The sequence below is a fragment of the Pseudophryne corroboree genome, chromosome 5, assembly GCF_028390025.1.
Source record: "Pseudophryne corroboree isolate aPseCor3 chromosome 5, aPseCor3.hap2, whole genome shotgun sequence".
Lineage (NCBI taxonomy): Eukaryota > Metazoa > Chordata > Amphibia > Anura > Myobatrachidae > Pseudophryne > Pseudophryne corroboree.
In genome coordinates this window covers 668,729,651-668,741,901 of record NC_086448.1, presented here as the reverse complement: position 1 = coordinate 668,741,901, position 12,251 = coordinate 668,729,651, and the positions used below count along the sequence as shown (strand labels likewise).

The 12,251-nt window shown below is 45.9% G+C and overlaps 1 protein-coding gene across 2 annotated transcripts in view; it reads left to right on the top strand.

Annotated features, from left to right (window-relative positions):
* The window catches only part of ATP6V1H (ATPase H+ transporting V1 subunit H), a 254,213-nt gene that overhangs the window by 73,025 nt on the left and 168,937 nt on the right, over positions 1 to 12,251 (top strand). For both annotated transcript variants that reach the window (XM_063923720.1, XM_063923721.1), the window contains exons 4-5: positions 323 to 422; positions 854 to 943. In XM_063923720.1, coding sequence (XP_063779790.1) covers positions 323 to 422; positions 854 to 943 — 190 coding nt within the window. The remainder of the gene's footprint in view (positions 1 to 322; positions 423 to 853; positions 944 to 12,251) is intronic.

Genomic DNA, 12,251 nt, shown 5'->3' with positions numbered 1-12,251 from the left:
TAATTTTTTTTATTAAAACATTCATGTAAAAATAAAACTGTTTAAAAAAAAAAAATCTGTTTGTTTTATTTTTTACAGTTCCCCCCCCCCCCCCCCCCCCACACACACACACCCCCAGCAGGGTTGGGAGCAAGATAAGAAAAATAAAGCCCTACTAAATAAAATAACTTTCTTGTGCTTATTAGATCACAGCTATGAAGTGTAATGTATGTTGAACTTTATTACATGTAGCATCTCTTAGAACCCACATTGCAAAATAACTTTTCTGTTGCATCCTATACTTCGCACTGTTCTAGTCTTACACAAAACTACATCATTTCAGGGGTCAGATGATTTCCGGAGAGGACTGTGAATTTATCTTAAGGTTTGAAAAATCCAATTCTGAGGAGAAGAAAGCTATACTAACCAATGAAGGCAATACGGTATGATACAATTGCATAAAATCTTCTGTTTTGTCAGAATTAATGTCGGATTATGGAGGAGATCTATTGATCTCGCAGACTCATTGATTCGAATTACTGTATTTTTATTTCATTTGGTGATTTACATGGAGGTTTACTTATTGGCAAATGTGTAAAAGGAAATAGACCTATCACTGTCCACTTTTCCAAAATGCTCCCTATAATTACCAGACATCACAAAATCACTAAGTATTTTCTTTTTGTTATTAATTAGTACATTTAAAGTCCTAGAAAAGTGTTATCCATGTCTGCTAACTCTGAACCTTGACCATAATTTAGTGTTTATTAGTATGCAAGTTCATTAATATTTATGTGAAGAATGTTGTACATATATATTTGTTTGTTTTACCTTTCATTTAGAATAACTGTAATACTTTTTGTTCATTTTGTAGTGTGCTAAAACCTTCATTAACCTGATGACTCACATTTCAAAGGAGCAAACCGTACAGTACATTTTAACAATGGTGGATGACATGCTTCAGGTAAGTTATTTGGAATGTCTAGCTACAGGTGCTCCCCTACAGTTGCACGTTACCCTGATAGACTGGTCAGGTGCCACCCACACTTGCAAAATTTCCCGCTTGTCACCAAATTCCCAGGGTGACCAAGAATATTCGAGGGTGGTTCAATAATTAGGGTAATTCCAAAGGTTGAGGCAAAAACCACTAGTGGGTTTTAGCCAAAGAAGGCTTAATGTGTGGCGCACTCTTTTATTTAAAAATTAACTTTTATTTCTGTATTCTTAAAAAAGATTTCTTGCTAAAAAATTCATGTAGGACAGTCCGTTGTAAATCTGAAAAAAACACCTATATTTAATCGGTGTCACCAAAGTGAAAATATATAAGTAAACCAATCATGGGTCTATATACCACATAATAGAGATCACTATAATAAATTTTGATCTTTGATGAACCGCTCCCTGGTTGGGCATCTCATTAAATAAATCATGCAATAAAAAAATGATAATTAATGATAGAATAAATTAAATGTAATCTAGTATAGCAGTGAACAAACACAATGTTCCTGGCGCTGCAATTGTCGGATTTGAAAGCAGCTCTCTCAGGGGTAATAGGTCATTTACCCCAAGAATAGGCCAAAAGAAATACAATCTGAGAATGCGCTTTTCAAATCCAATGTAGATTTTATTAATTATAAAAAATATATATACATTTAACTATCACAGTTATATATAATCTACCGGCCGGCCACATAAAAAACCTATTTTAACTGAGTGCAAATAGTATTTATATATAATTAATTAAAACATGATTTCAATAAACAAATCTAAAATGTTTATGTATATTCGTTGCACTGGGATTTTGGACAAATCCTACAATCACTTTTCCTGATCAGGAAAAGTGATTGTAGGATTTGTCCAAAATATTTATTGAAATCATGTTTTAATTAATTATATATAAATACTATTTGCACTCAGTTAAAATAGGTTTTTTATGTGGCCGGCCGGTAGATTATATATAACTGTGATAGTTAAATGTATATATATTTTTTATAATTAATAAAATCTACATTGGATTTGAAAAGCGCATTCTCAGATTGTATTTCTTTTAGTATAGCAGTGCACTGCTGCTGTATGCTTAAACAGCTAAGATGAATTATATTATAATCAAACCTAAAAATGATAAGGTAAGTATCTTCAATATGACCTCTTATTGTATTGTACTTATATCAAGTAGGAAAAGAAATTTAAGGATCAAGTGTCCACAAAAACAATTCAGCTGTAAAAACAATAGTTGTAACGCTCAAATAGTATACAATGGGTTTCAGGTGTAAATCTCAGTTTACCCACTGATCAAAGCAGATCAAAGACAGTGTTTATCTACTGCCACTATCTTGGATAGACACTATGTTGCACCTCTGTTGCTACATAATCTCATAATGCTGTTACTACATATCCACAGAGAGGCATTGTAACGGTTCAACTTTTAAGAAAAAATATTAGACACATGTAGAATTTTTCACATTAGGTTAGGCATAGATAATCTTCAAAGTGCCATATATATTACTTGAACAAAAACAATTCTATATTGTCCTACCATTGGTACTTGCTCAATGACATCGTTGTAACTAAGTGACAACCATTCAAATGCACAGCATATTGAGACAGTAGTTATGAACATGACATCTGCGGTATGATTTCATATACCATTGGTCACTAATAAAATGTTGTCAGCTGACATATCTTCAAACATTGTGTAAACAATACAATAAACAGTCAAAAGTAAAGTGCCTAATTACTGAGAAATTAGAGGATGGATAGGGAGCTTGATATACAGAAATAGATGCTCCGGCACTGTGCGCGGGACCTCCTTCTACTTTTATCCCATGTGCCGTAGAGGCAGTGAATGGAGATAATGAGAGCGGGGGAGACCGCTGGCGTTGGAGCGGAGGATAGTTGTAGTGCGGGCGGCTTCTGCTGTCCCAGATATCAATCACCTCCTCCTCTGTTGTGTAAGCACATTGCAGAGGAGGCAGGATACCGATCCGAGATGAGAGAGCCGCCCTGAATGACTTACTGAGGTGCAGGCAAACCGCTGTTAAGCTGTCTATAGTGAGCCCGTATCTGAGGGCAGGGAGCCGCTGTTGATTCAGACGCTGGGTCGGGTGTGCATTCCTCGTCCCCGGAAACAGTGTGCGTCCTCGTATGGTGACGTACGTTTCACATAAGGCTTGATCGGTGATCGGTGGGGTCACTGGGTTCGGTAACACCTAGTGTACCTAAGGTGTTTGCAGCTGAAAAAGGGCATGTCCTTACAGGAAGGGGAATGGCTTTGCAGAATTCCCCTGTTTACGTCACTTTGGGGTCATGCCCAGCATTTCCAGGGATTCTGGGCTGCCCCCCAGAGTCCCTGCTTGTACTGCTGGCTCCTTCTCAATGGCCGGCGACGGGGTGCTGTATGATAATGTCACAGTGCAGCACCCATCTCCCTGTTGCTGAGACTGCTCCGACATTTTGGTGTCACTCTATGGAGGATACGTGCCACACAGCCTCCCCTGACCCACCACTGCCGCTGACAAATAAGAGAGAGCAAAGGTGGCGGCAGGCCCCTCCAACAAGCTTGGGCACAGGTAATTAGTATCTGCTCCCCCCGATCTCTCTACAACACTGGCAATAGTGACCACAGTCAACTGTGTATTTTATTTAATAAAATAAAGCATGCATGCATTGCTTTATTTGTTCTTATACACTAGACTGCTAACCACTGGTTTTTAGTTGCTGGTGATTAAAGAACGTTGTTGCTCACTATGGTATTAATTAAGCCACAGTAAGTTTTAATGAAGTCACAATGCATGTTGCAGAATGGAGATAGCCTGTAATTGTGAATAAATGGATCCAAATAAAACCTTGGGTATCTTATACTGGAGACCAATGAAATCAGTTAATTTACTTTTCTCTGACGTCCTAGTGGATGCTGGGAACTCCGTAAGGACCATGGGGAATAGCGGCTCCGCAGGAGACTGGGCACAAAAGTAAAGCTTTAGGACTACCTGGTGTGCACTGGCTCCTCCCCCTATGACCCTCCTCCAAGCCTCAGTTAGATTTTTGTGCCCGGCCGAGAAGGGTGCACACTAGGGGCTCTCCTGAGCTTCTTAGTGAAAGTTTAGTTTTAGGTTTTTTATTTTCAGTGAGACCTGCTGGCAACAGGCTCACTGCATCGAGGGACTAAGGGGAGAAGAAGCGAACCTGCCTGCTTGCAGCCAGCTTGGGCTTCTTAGGCTACTGGACACCATTAGCTCCAGAGGGACCGAACACAGGCCCAGCCTCGGAGTCCGGTCCCAGAGCCGCGCCGCCGGCCCCCTTACAGAGCCAGAAGCAAGAAGAGGTCCGGAAAAATCGGCGGCAGAAGACATCAGTCTTCAACAAGGTAGCGCACAGCACTGCAGCTGTGCGCCATTGCTCCTCAGGCACACTTCACACTCCGGTCACTGAGGGTGCAGGGCGCTAGGGGGGGGCGCCCTGAGCAGCAATGTAAAACACCTTGGCTGGCGAAAATACACCACATATAACCCCCAGGGCTATATGGATGTATTTTAACCCCTGCCAGAATTCACCAAAAAGCGGGAGAAAAGGCCGCCGAGAAGGGGGCGGAGCCTATCTCCTCCGCACACGGGCGCCATTTTCCATCACAGCTCCGCTGGAAGAACGTCTCCCTGACTCTCCCCTGCAGTCCTGCACTACAGAAAAGGGTAAAAAAGAGAGGGGGGGCACTAATTTGGCGCAGTTTTGATAATAACAGCAGCTATAAAGGGAAAAGCACGTTATATAGTGGTATTCCTGTCTATATATAGCGCTCTGGTGTGTGCTGGCATACTCTCCCTCTGTCTCCCCAAAGGGCTAGTGGGGTCCTGTCCTCTATCAGAGCATTCCCTGTGTGTGTGCGGTGTGTCGGTACGATTGTGTCGACATGTTTGAGGAGGAAAATGAGATGGAGGCGGAGCAATTGCCTATAATAGAGTTGTCACCCCCTAGGGAGTCGACACCTGAGTGGATGAGCTTATGGAAGGAATTGCGTGACAATGTCAGCTCTTTACGAAAGACAGTTGACGATATGAGACAGCCGGCTACTCAGCTTGTGCCTGTCCAGGGGTCTCAAACGCAATCAGGGGCTCTAAAACGCCCGTTACCTCAGATGGCAGACACAGACACGGATACTGACTCCAGTGTCGACGATGATGAGACAAATGTAACTTCCAGTAGGGCCACACGTTACATGATTGAGGCAATGAAAAATGTTTCTCTAACGTCCTAGTGGATGCTGGGGACTCCGTCAGGACCATGGGGAATAGCGGCTCCGCAGGAGACAGGGCACAAAAGCAAGCTTTTAGGATCACATGGTGTGTACTGGCTCCTCCCCCTATGACCCTCCTCCAAGCCTCAGTTAGGTTTTTGTGCCCGTCCGAGCAGGGTGCAATCTAGGTGGCTCTCCTAAAGAGCTGCTTAGAAAAAGTTTTTAGGTTTATTATTTTCAGTGAGTCCTGCTGGCAACAGGCTCACTGCATCGAGGGACTTAGGGGAGAGATTTTCAACTCACCTGCGTGCAGGATGGATTGGAGTCTTAGGCTACTGGACATAGCTTCAGAGGGAGTCGGAACACAGGTCACCCTGGGGTTCGTCCCGGAGCCGCGCCGCCGATCCCCCTTACAGATGCTGAAGATCGAGGGTCCGGAAACAGGCGGCAGAAGGCTCTTCAGCCTTCATGAAGGTAGCGCACAGCACTGCAGCTGTGCGCCATTGTTGCTACACACTTCACACTGAACGGTCACGGAGGGTGCAGGGCGCTGCTGGGGGCGCCCTGGGCAGCAATATTTAATACCTTTGATGGCAAAGAATACATCACATATAGCCATTGAGGCTATATGTATGTATTTAACCCAGGCCAGATATCTCAAAACCCGGGAGAAAAGCCCGCCGGATAGGGGGCGGGGCTTATTCTCCTCAGCACACAGCGCCATTTTCCTGCTCAGCTCCGCTGTGAGGAAGGCTCCCAGGACTCTCCCCTGCACTGCACTACAGAAACAGGGTAACAAAGAGAAGGGGGGCATATTTTGGCGATATTTATATATTTAAAGCGCATATAACAAAAACAACACCTTTTAGGGTTGTTTATATACATTTTATAGCGCTTTTGGTGTGTGCTGGCAAACTCTCCCTCTGTCTCCCCAAAGGGCTAGTGGGGTCCTGTCTTCGATAAGAGCATTCCCTGTGTGTCTGCTGTGTGTCGATACGTGTGTGTCGACATGTATGAGGACGATGTTGGTGTGGAGGCGGAGCAATTGCCGGTAATGGTGATGTCACCCCCTAGGGAGTCGACACCGGAATGGATGGCTTTAATTATGGAATTACGTGATAATGTTAGTACATTACAAAAGTCAGTTGACGAAATGAGACGGCCGGAAAACCAGTTAGTACCTGCTCAGGCGTCTCAGACACCGTCAGGGGCTGTAAAACGTCCCTTACCTCAGTCAGTCGACACAGGTACCGACACAGATGAATCTAGTGTCGACGGTGAAGAAACAAACGTATTTTCCAATAGGGCCACACGTTATATGATCACGGCAATGAAGGAGGCTTTGCAGATCTCTGATACTGCAGGTACCTCAAAAAGGGGTATTATGTGGGGGGTGAAAAAACTACCTGTAGCTTTTCCAGAATCAGAGGAATTGAATGACGTGTGTGATGAAGCGTGGGTTAACCCAGATAGAAAACTGCTAATTTCTAAGAAGTTATTGGCATTATACCCTTTCCCACCAGAGGTTAGGGCGCGCTGGGAAACACCCCCTAGGGTGGATAAAGCGCTCACACGTTTATCAAAACAAGTGGCGTTGCCGTCTCCAGATACGGCCGCCCTCAAGGATCCAGCAGATAGGAGGCTGGAAACTACCCTGAAGAGTATATACACGCATACTGGTGTTATACTCCGACCAGCAATAGCCTCAGCCTGGATGTGCAGTGCTGGGGTAGTGTGGTTGGATTCCCTGACTGAAAATATTGATACCCTGGATAGGGACAGTATTTTATTGACTCTAGAGCAATTAAAGGATGCGTTTCTTTATATGCGAGATGCTCAGAGGGATGTTTGCACTCTGGCATCGAGAGTAAGTGCGATGTCCATATCTGCCAGAAGAAGTTTATGGACGCGACAGTGGTCAGGTGATGCGGATTCCAAAAGGCATATGGAAGTATTGCCATATAAAGGAGAGGAATTATTTGGGGTTGGTCTATCGGATCTTGTGGCCACGGCAACTGCCGGCAAATCCACTTTTTTACCTCAGACCCCCTCCCAACAGAAAAAGACACCGTCTTTTCAGCCGCAGTCCTTTCGCTCCTATAAAAACAAGCGGGCAAAAGGACAGTCTTATCTGCCACGAGGCAGAGGAAAGGGTAAGAGAGGGCAGCAAGCAGCCCCTGCCCAGGACCAGAAGCCCGCCCCGGGTTCTACAAAGCCATCAGCATGACGCTGGGGCTTTACAAGCGGACTCAGGAGCGGTGGGGGGTCGACTAAAGATTTTCAGCAATCAGTGGGCTCACTCACAGGTGGACCCGTGGATCCTGCAGATAGTATCTCAGGGTTACATGTTGGAATTCGAAAGATCTCCCCCTCGCCGTTTCCTAAAGTCTGCTTTACCAATGTCTCCCTCAGAAAGGGCGACGGTATTGGAAGCCATTCACAAGCTGTATTCTCAGCAGGTGATAGTCAAGGTACCCCTCCTACAACAGGGAAAGGGGTATTATTCCACACTATTTGTGGTACCGAAGCCGGACGGTTCGGTAAGACCTATTCTAAATCTGAAATCCTTGAACCTGTACATACAGAAATTCAAGTTCAAGATGGAGTCACTAAGAGCAGTGATAGCGAATCTGGAAGAAGGGGACTTCATGGTGTCCCTGGACATAAAAGATGCTTATCTGCATGTCCCAATTTACCCCTCACACCAAGGGTATCTCAGGTTCGTGATACAAGACTGTCATTATCAGTTTCAAACGCTGCCGTTTGGTTTGTCCACGGCACCTCGGGTCTTTACCAAGGTAATGACCGAAATGATGGTTCTTCTACGAAGAAAAGGCGTATTAATTATCCCTTACTTGGACGATCTCCTGATAAGGGCAAAGTCCAGAGAACAGCTGGAAGTCGGTGTAGCACTAACCCAAGTAGTGCTTCAACAACACGGGTGGATTCTGAATCTTCCAAAATCTCAATTGTCCCCGACAACACGTCTGCTGTTCCTGGGAATGATTCTGGACACGGTTCAGAAAAAGGTGTTTCTCCCGGAGGAGAAAGCAAGGGAGTTATCCGAACTTGTCAGGAACCTCCTAAAACCAGGAAATGTGTCAGTACATCAATGCACAAGAGTCCTGGGAAAGATGGTGGCTTCTTACGAAGCAATTCCATTCGGCAGATTCCATGCACGAATATTTCAGTGGGATCTGCTGGACAAATGGTCCGGATCGCATCTGCACATGCATCAGCGGATAACACTGTCACCAAGGACAAGGTTGTCTCTCCTGTGGTGGTTGCAGAGTGCCCATCTGTTAGAGGGCCGCAGGTTCGGCATACAGGACTGGGTCCTGGTGACTACGGATGCCAGCCTACGGGGCTGGGGAGCAGTCACACAGGGAAGAAACTTCCAGGGTGTATGGTCAAACCTGGAGACGTCTCTTCACATAAATATACTAGAGCTAAGAGCGATCTACAATGCTCTAAGCTTGGCGAAACCGCTGCTTCAGGGTCAGCCGGTGTTGATCCAGTCGGACAACATCACGGCAGTCGCCCACGTAAACAGACAAGGCGGCACAAGAAGCAGAAGAGCAATGACAGAAGCTGCAAGGATTCTTCGCTGGGCGGAAAATCATGTCATAGCACTGTCAGCAGTGTTCATCCCGGGAGTGGACAACTGGGAAGCAGACTTCCTCAGCAGACACGACCTTCACCCGGGAGAGGTGGGGACTTCATCCGGAAGTTTTCCACATGATTGTGAACCATTGGGAAAAACCAAAGGTGGACATGATGGCGTCTCGCCTCAACAAAAAACTGGACAGATATTGCGCCAGGTCAAGAGACCCTCAGGCAATAGCTGTGGACGCTCTGGTAACACCGTGGGTGTACCAGTCAGTGTATGTGTTTCCTCCTCTGCCTCTCATACCAAAGGTACTGAGAATTATACGGAAAAGGGGAGTAAGAACAATACTAGTGGCTCCGGATTGGCCAAGAAGAACTTGGTATCCGGAACTTCAAGAGATGCTCACGGAAGATCCGTGGCCTCTACCTCTAAGAAGGGATCTGCTTCAGCAGGGACCTTGTATGTTCCAAGACTTACCGCGACTGCGTTTGACGGCATGGCGGTTGAACGCCGGATTCTAAAAGAAAAGGGCATTCCAGAGGAAGTTATTCCTACCTTGATTAAAGCTAGGAAGGAAGTGACCGCACAACATTATCACCGCATTTGGAGAAAATATGTTGCGTGGTGTGAGGCCAAGAAGGCCCCAACGGAAGAATTTCAATTGGGTCGATTCCTACATTTCCTGCAGGCAGGATTGTCTATGGGCCTCAAATTGGGGTCTATTAAAGTTCAAATTTCGGCCTTATCAATCTTCTTCCAGAAAGAATTGGCTTCAGTGCCTGAAGTACAAACTTTTGTCAAGGGTGTACTACATATACAACCCCCAATTGTGCCTCCAGTGGCACCGTGGGATCTAAACGTAGTTTTGGAATTTCTCAAATCTCATTGGTTTGAGCCTCTCAAATCGGTAGATTTGAAGTATCTTACATGGAAAGTAACCATGCTATTGGCCCTGGCTTCAGCCAGGAGAGTTTCAGAGTTGGCGGCTTTATCGTACAAAAGCCCATATCTGATTTTCCATTCGGACAGGGCAGAACTGCGGACACGTCCTCATTTTCTCCCTAAGGTGGTTTCGGCTTTTCACTTGAACCAGCCTATTGTGGTGCCTGCGGCTACTAGCGACTTGGAGGACTCCAAGTTACTGGACGTTGTCAGAGCATTGAAAATATATATTTCAAGGACAGCTGGAGTCAGAAAATCTGACTCGTTGTTTATCTTGTATGCACCCAACAAGATGGGTGCTCCTGCGTCTAAGCAGACGATTGCTCGTTGGATCTGTAGCACAATTCAACTTGCACATTCTGTGGCAGGCCTGCCACAGCCTAAAACTGTAAAAGCCCACTCCACAAGGAAGGTGGGCTCATCTTGGGCGGCTGCCCGAATGGTCTCGGCATTACAACTTTGCCGAGCAGCTACGTGGTCAGGGGAGAACACGTTTGTAAAATTTTACAAATTTGATACTCTGGCTAAAGAGGACTTGGAGTTCTCTCATTCGGTGCTGCAGAGTCATCCGCACTCTCCCGCCCGTTTGGGAGCTTTGGTATAATCCCCATGGTCCTGACGGAGTCCCCAGCATCCACTAGGACGTTAGAGAAAATAAGAATTTACTTACCGATAATTCTATTTCTCGTAGTCCGTAGTGGATGCTGGGCGCCCATCCCAAGTGCGGATTGTCTGCATTACTTGTACATAGTTATTGTTACAAAAATCGGGTTATTATTGTTGTGAGCCATCTTTTTTAAGAGGCTACTTCTTTGTTATCATACTGTTAACTGGGTTCAGATCACAAGTTGTACGGTGTGATTGGTGTGGCTGGTATGAGTCTTACCCGGGATTCAAGATCCTTCCTTATTGTGTACGCTCGTCCGGGCACAGTACCTAACTGAGGCTTGGAGGAGGGTCATAGGGGGAGGAGCCAGTACACACCATGTGATCCTAAAAGCTTGCTTTTGTGCCCTGTCTCCTGCGGAGCCGCTATTCCCCATGGTCCTGACTGAGTCCCCAGCATCCACTACGGACTACGAGAAATAGAATTATCGGTAAGTAAATTCTTATTTTTGCATATTTCTGATAATACAAGTACCACTAAAAAGGGTATTATGTTTGGTGAGAAAAAACTGCCTGTAGTTTTTCCTGTATCCGAGGAATTAAATGAAGTGTGTGATGAGGCGTGGGTTTCCCCCGATAAAAAACTGATAATTCCTAAAAGGTTATTGGCATCATACCCTTTCCCGCCAGAGGATAGGGCACGTTGGGAAACACCCCCTAGGGTGGATAAAGCGCTCACACGCTTGTCTAAACAGGTGGCACTACCCTCTCCTGATACGGCCACCCTTAAGGAACCTGCCGACAGAAAGCAGGAGAATATCCTAAAATGTATATACACTCACACGGGTGTTATACTGCGACCGGCAATCGCCTCAGCCTGGATGTGCAGTGCTGGGGTGGCGTGGTCGGATTCCCTGACTGAAAATATTGATACCCTAGATAGGGACAGTATATTACTGACTATAGAGCATTTAAAAGATGCATTTTTATATATGCGTGATGCGCAGAGGGATATTTGCCGACTGGCATCAAGAGTTAGCGCGCTGTCCATTTCTGCAAGAAGAGGGTTATGGACGCAGCAGTGGTCAGGTGATGCGGATTCCAAAAGGCACATGGAAGTATTGCCTTATAAGGGGGAGGAGTTATTTGGGGTAGGTCTATCAGACCTGGTAGCCACGGCAACTGCTGGAAAATCCACATTTTTACCCCAGGTAGCCTCTCAACATAAGAAGACGCCGTATTATCAGGCGCAGTCCTTTCGGCCCCATAAGGGCAAGTGGGCAAAAGGCTCCTCATTTCTGCCCCGTGGCAGAGGGAGAGGAAAAAGGCTGCAGCACACAGCCAGTTCCCAGGAACAGAAGCCCTCTCCCGCCTCCGCAAAGTCCTCAGCATGACGCTGGGGCTTTACAAGCGGACTCAGGCACGGTGGGGGCCCGTCTCAAGAAGTTCAGCGCGCAGTGGGCCCACTCGCAAGTGGACCCCTGGATCCTTCAGGTGGTATCTCAGGGGTACAAATTGGAATTCGAGACGTCTCCCCCTCGCCGTTTCCTAAAGTCTGCTTTACCGACGTCTCCCTCAGACAGGGAGGCAGTATTGCAAGACATTCACAAGCTGTATTCCCAGCAGGTGATAATCAAGGTACCCCTCCTGCAACAGGGAAAGGGGTATTATTCCACACTGTTTGTGGTACCGAAGCCGGACGGCTCGGTGAGACCAATTTTAAATCTAAAATCCTTGAACACTTACATACAGAGGTTCAAATTCAAGATGGAGTCACTCAGAGCAGTGATTGCAAACCTGGAAGAAGGGGATTATATGGTGTCTCTGGACATCAAAGAAGTTGGAAGTCGGGTCGGCACTATCTCAGATAGTGTTGCGGCAGCA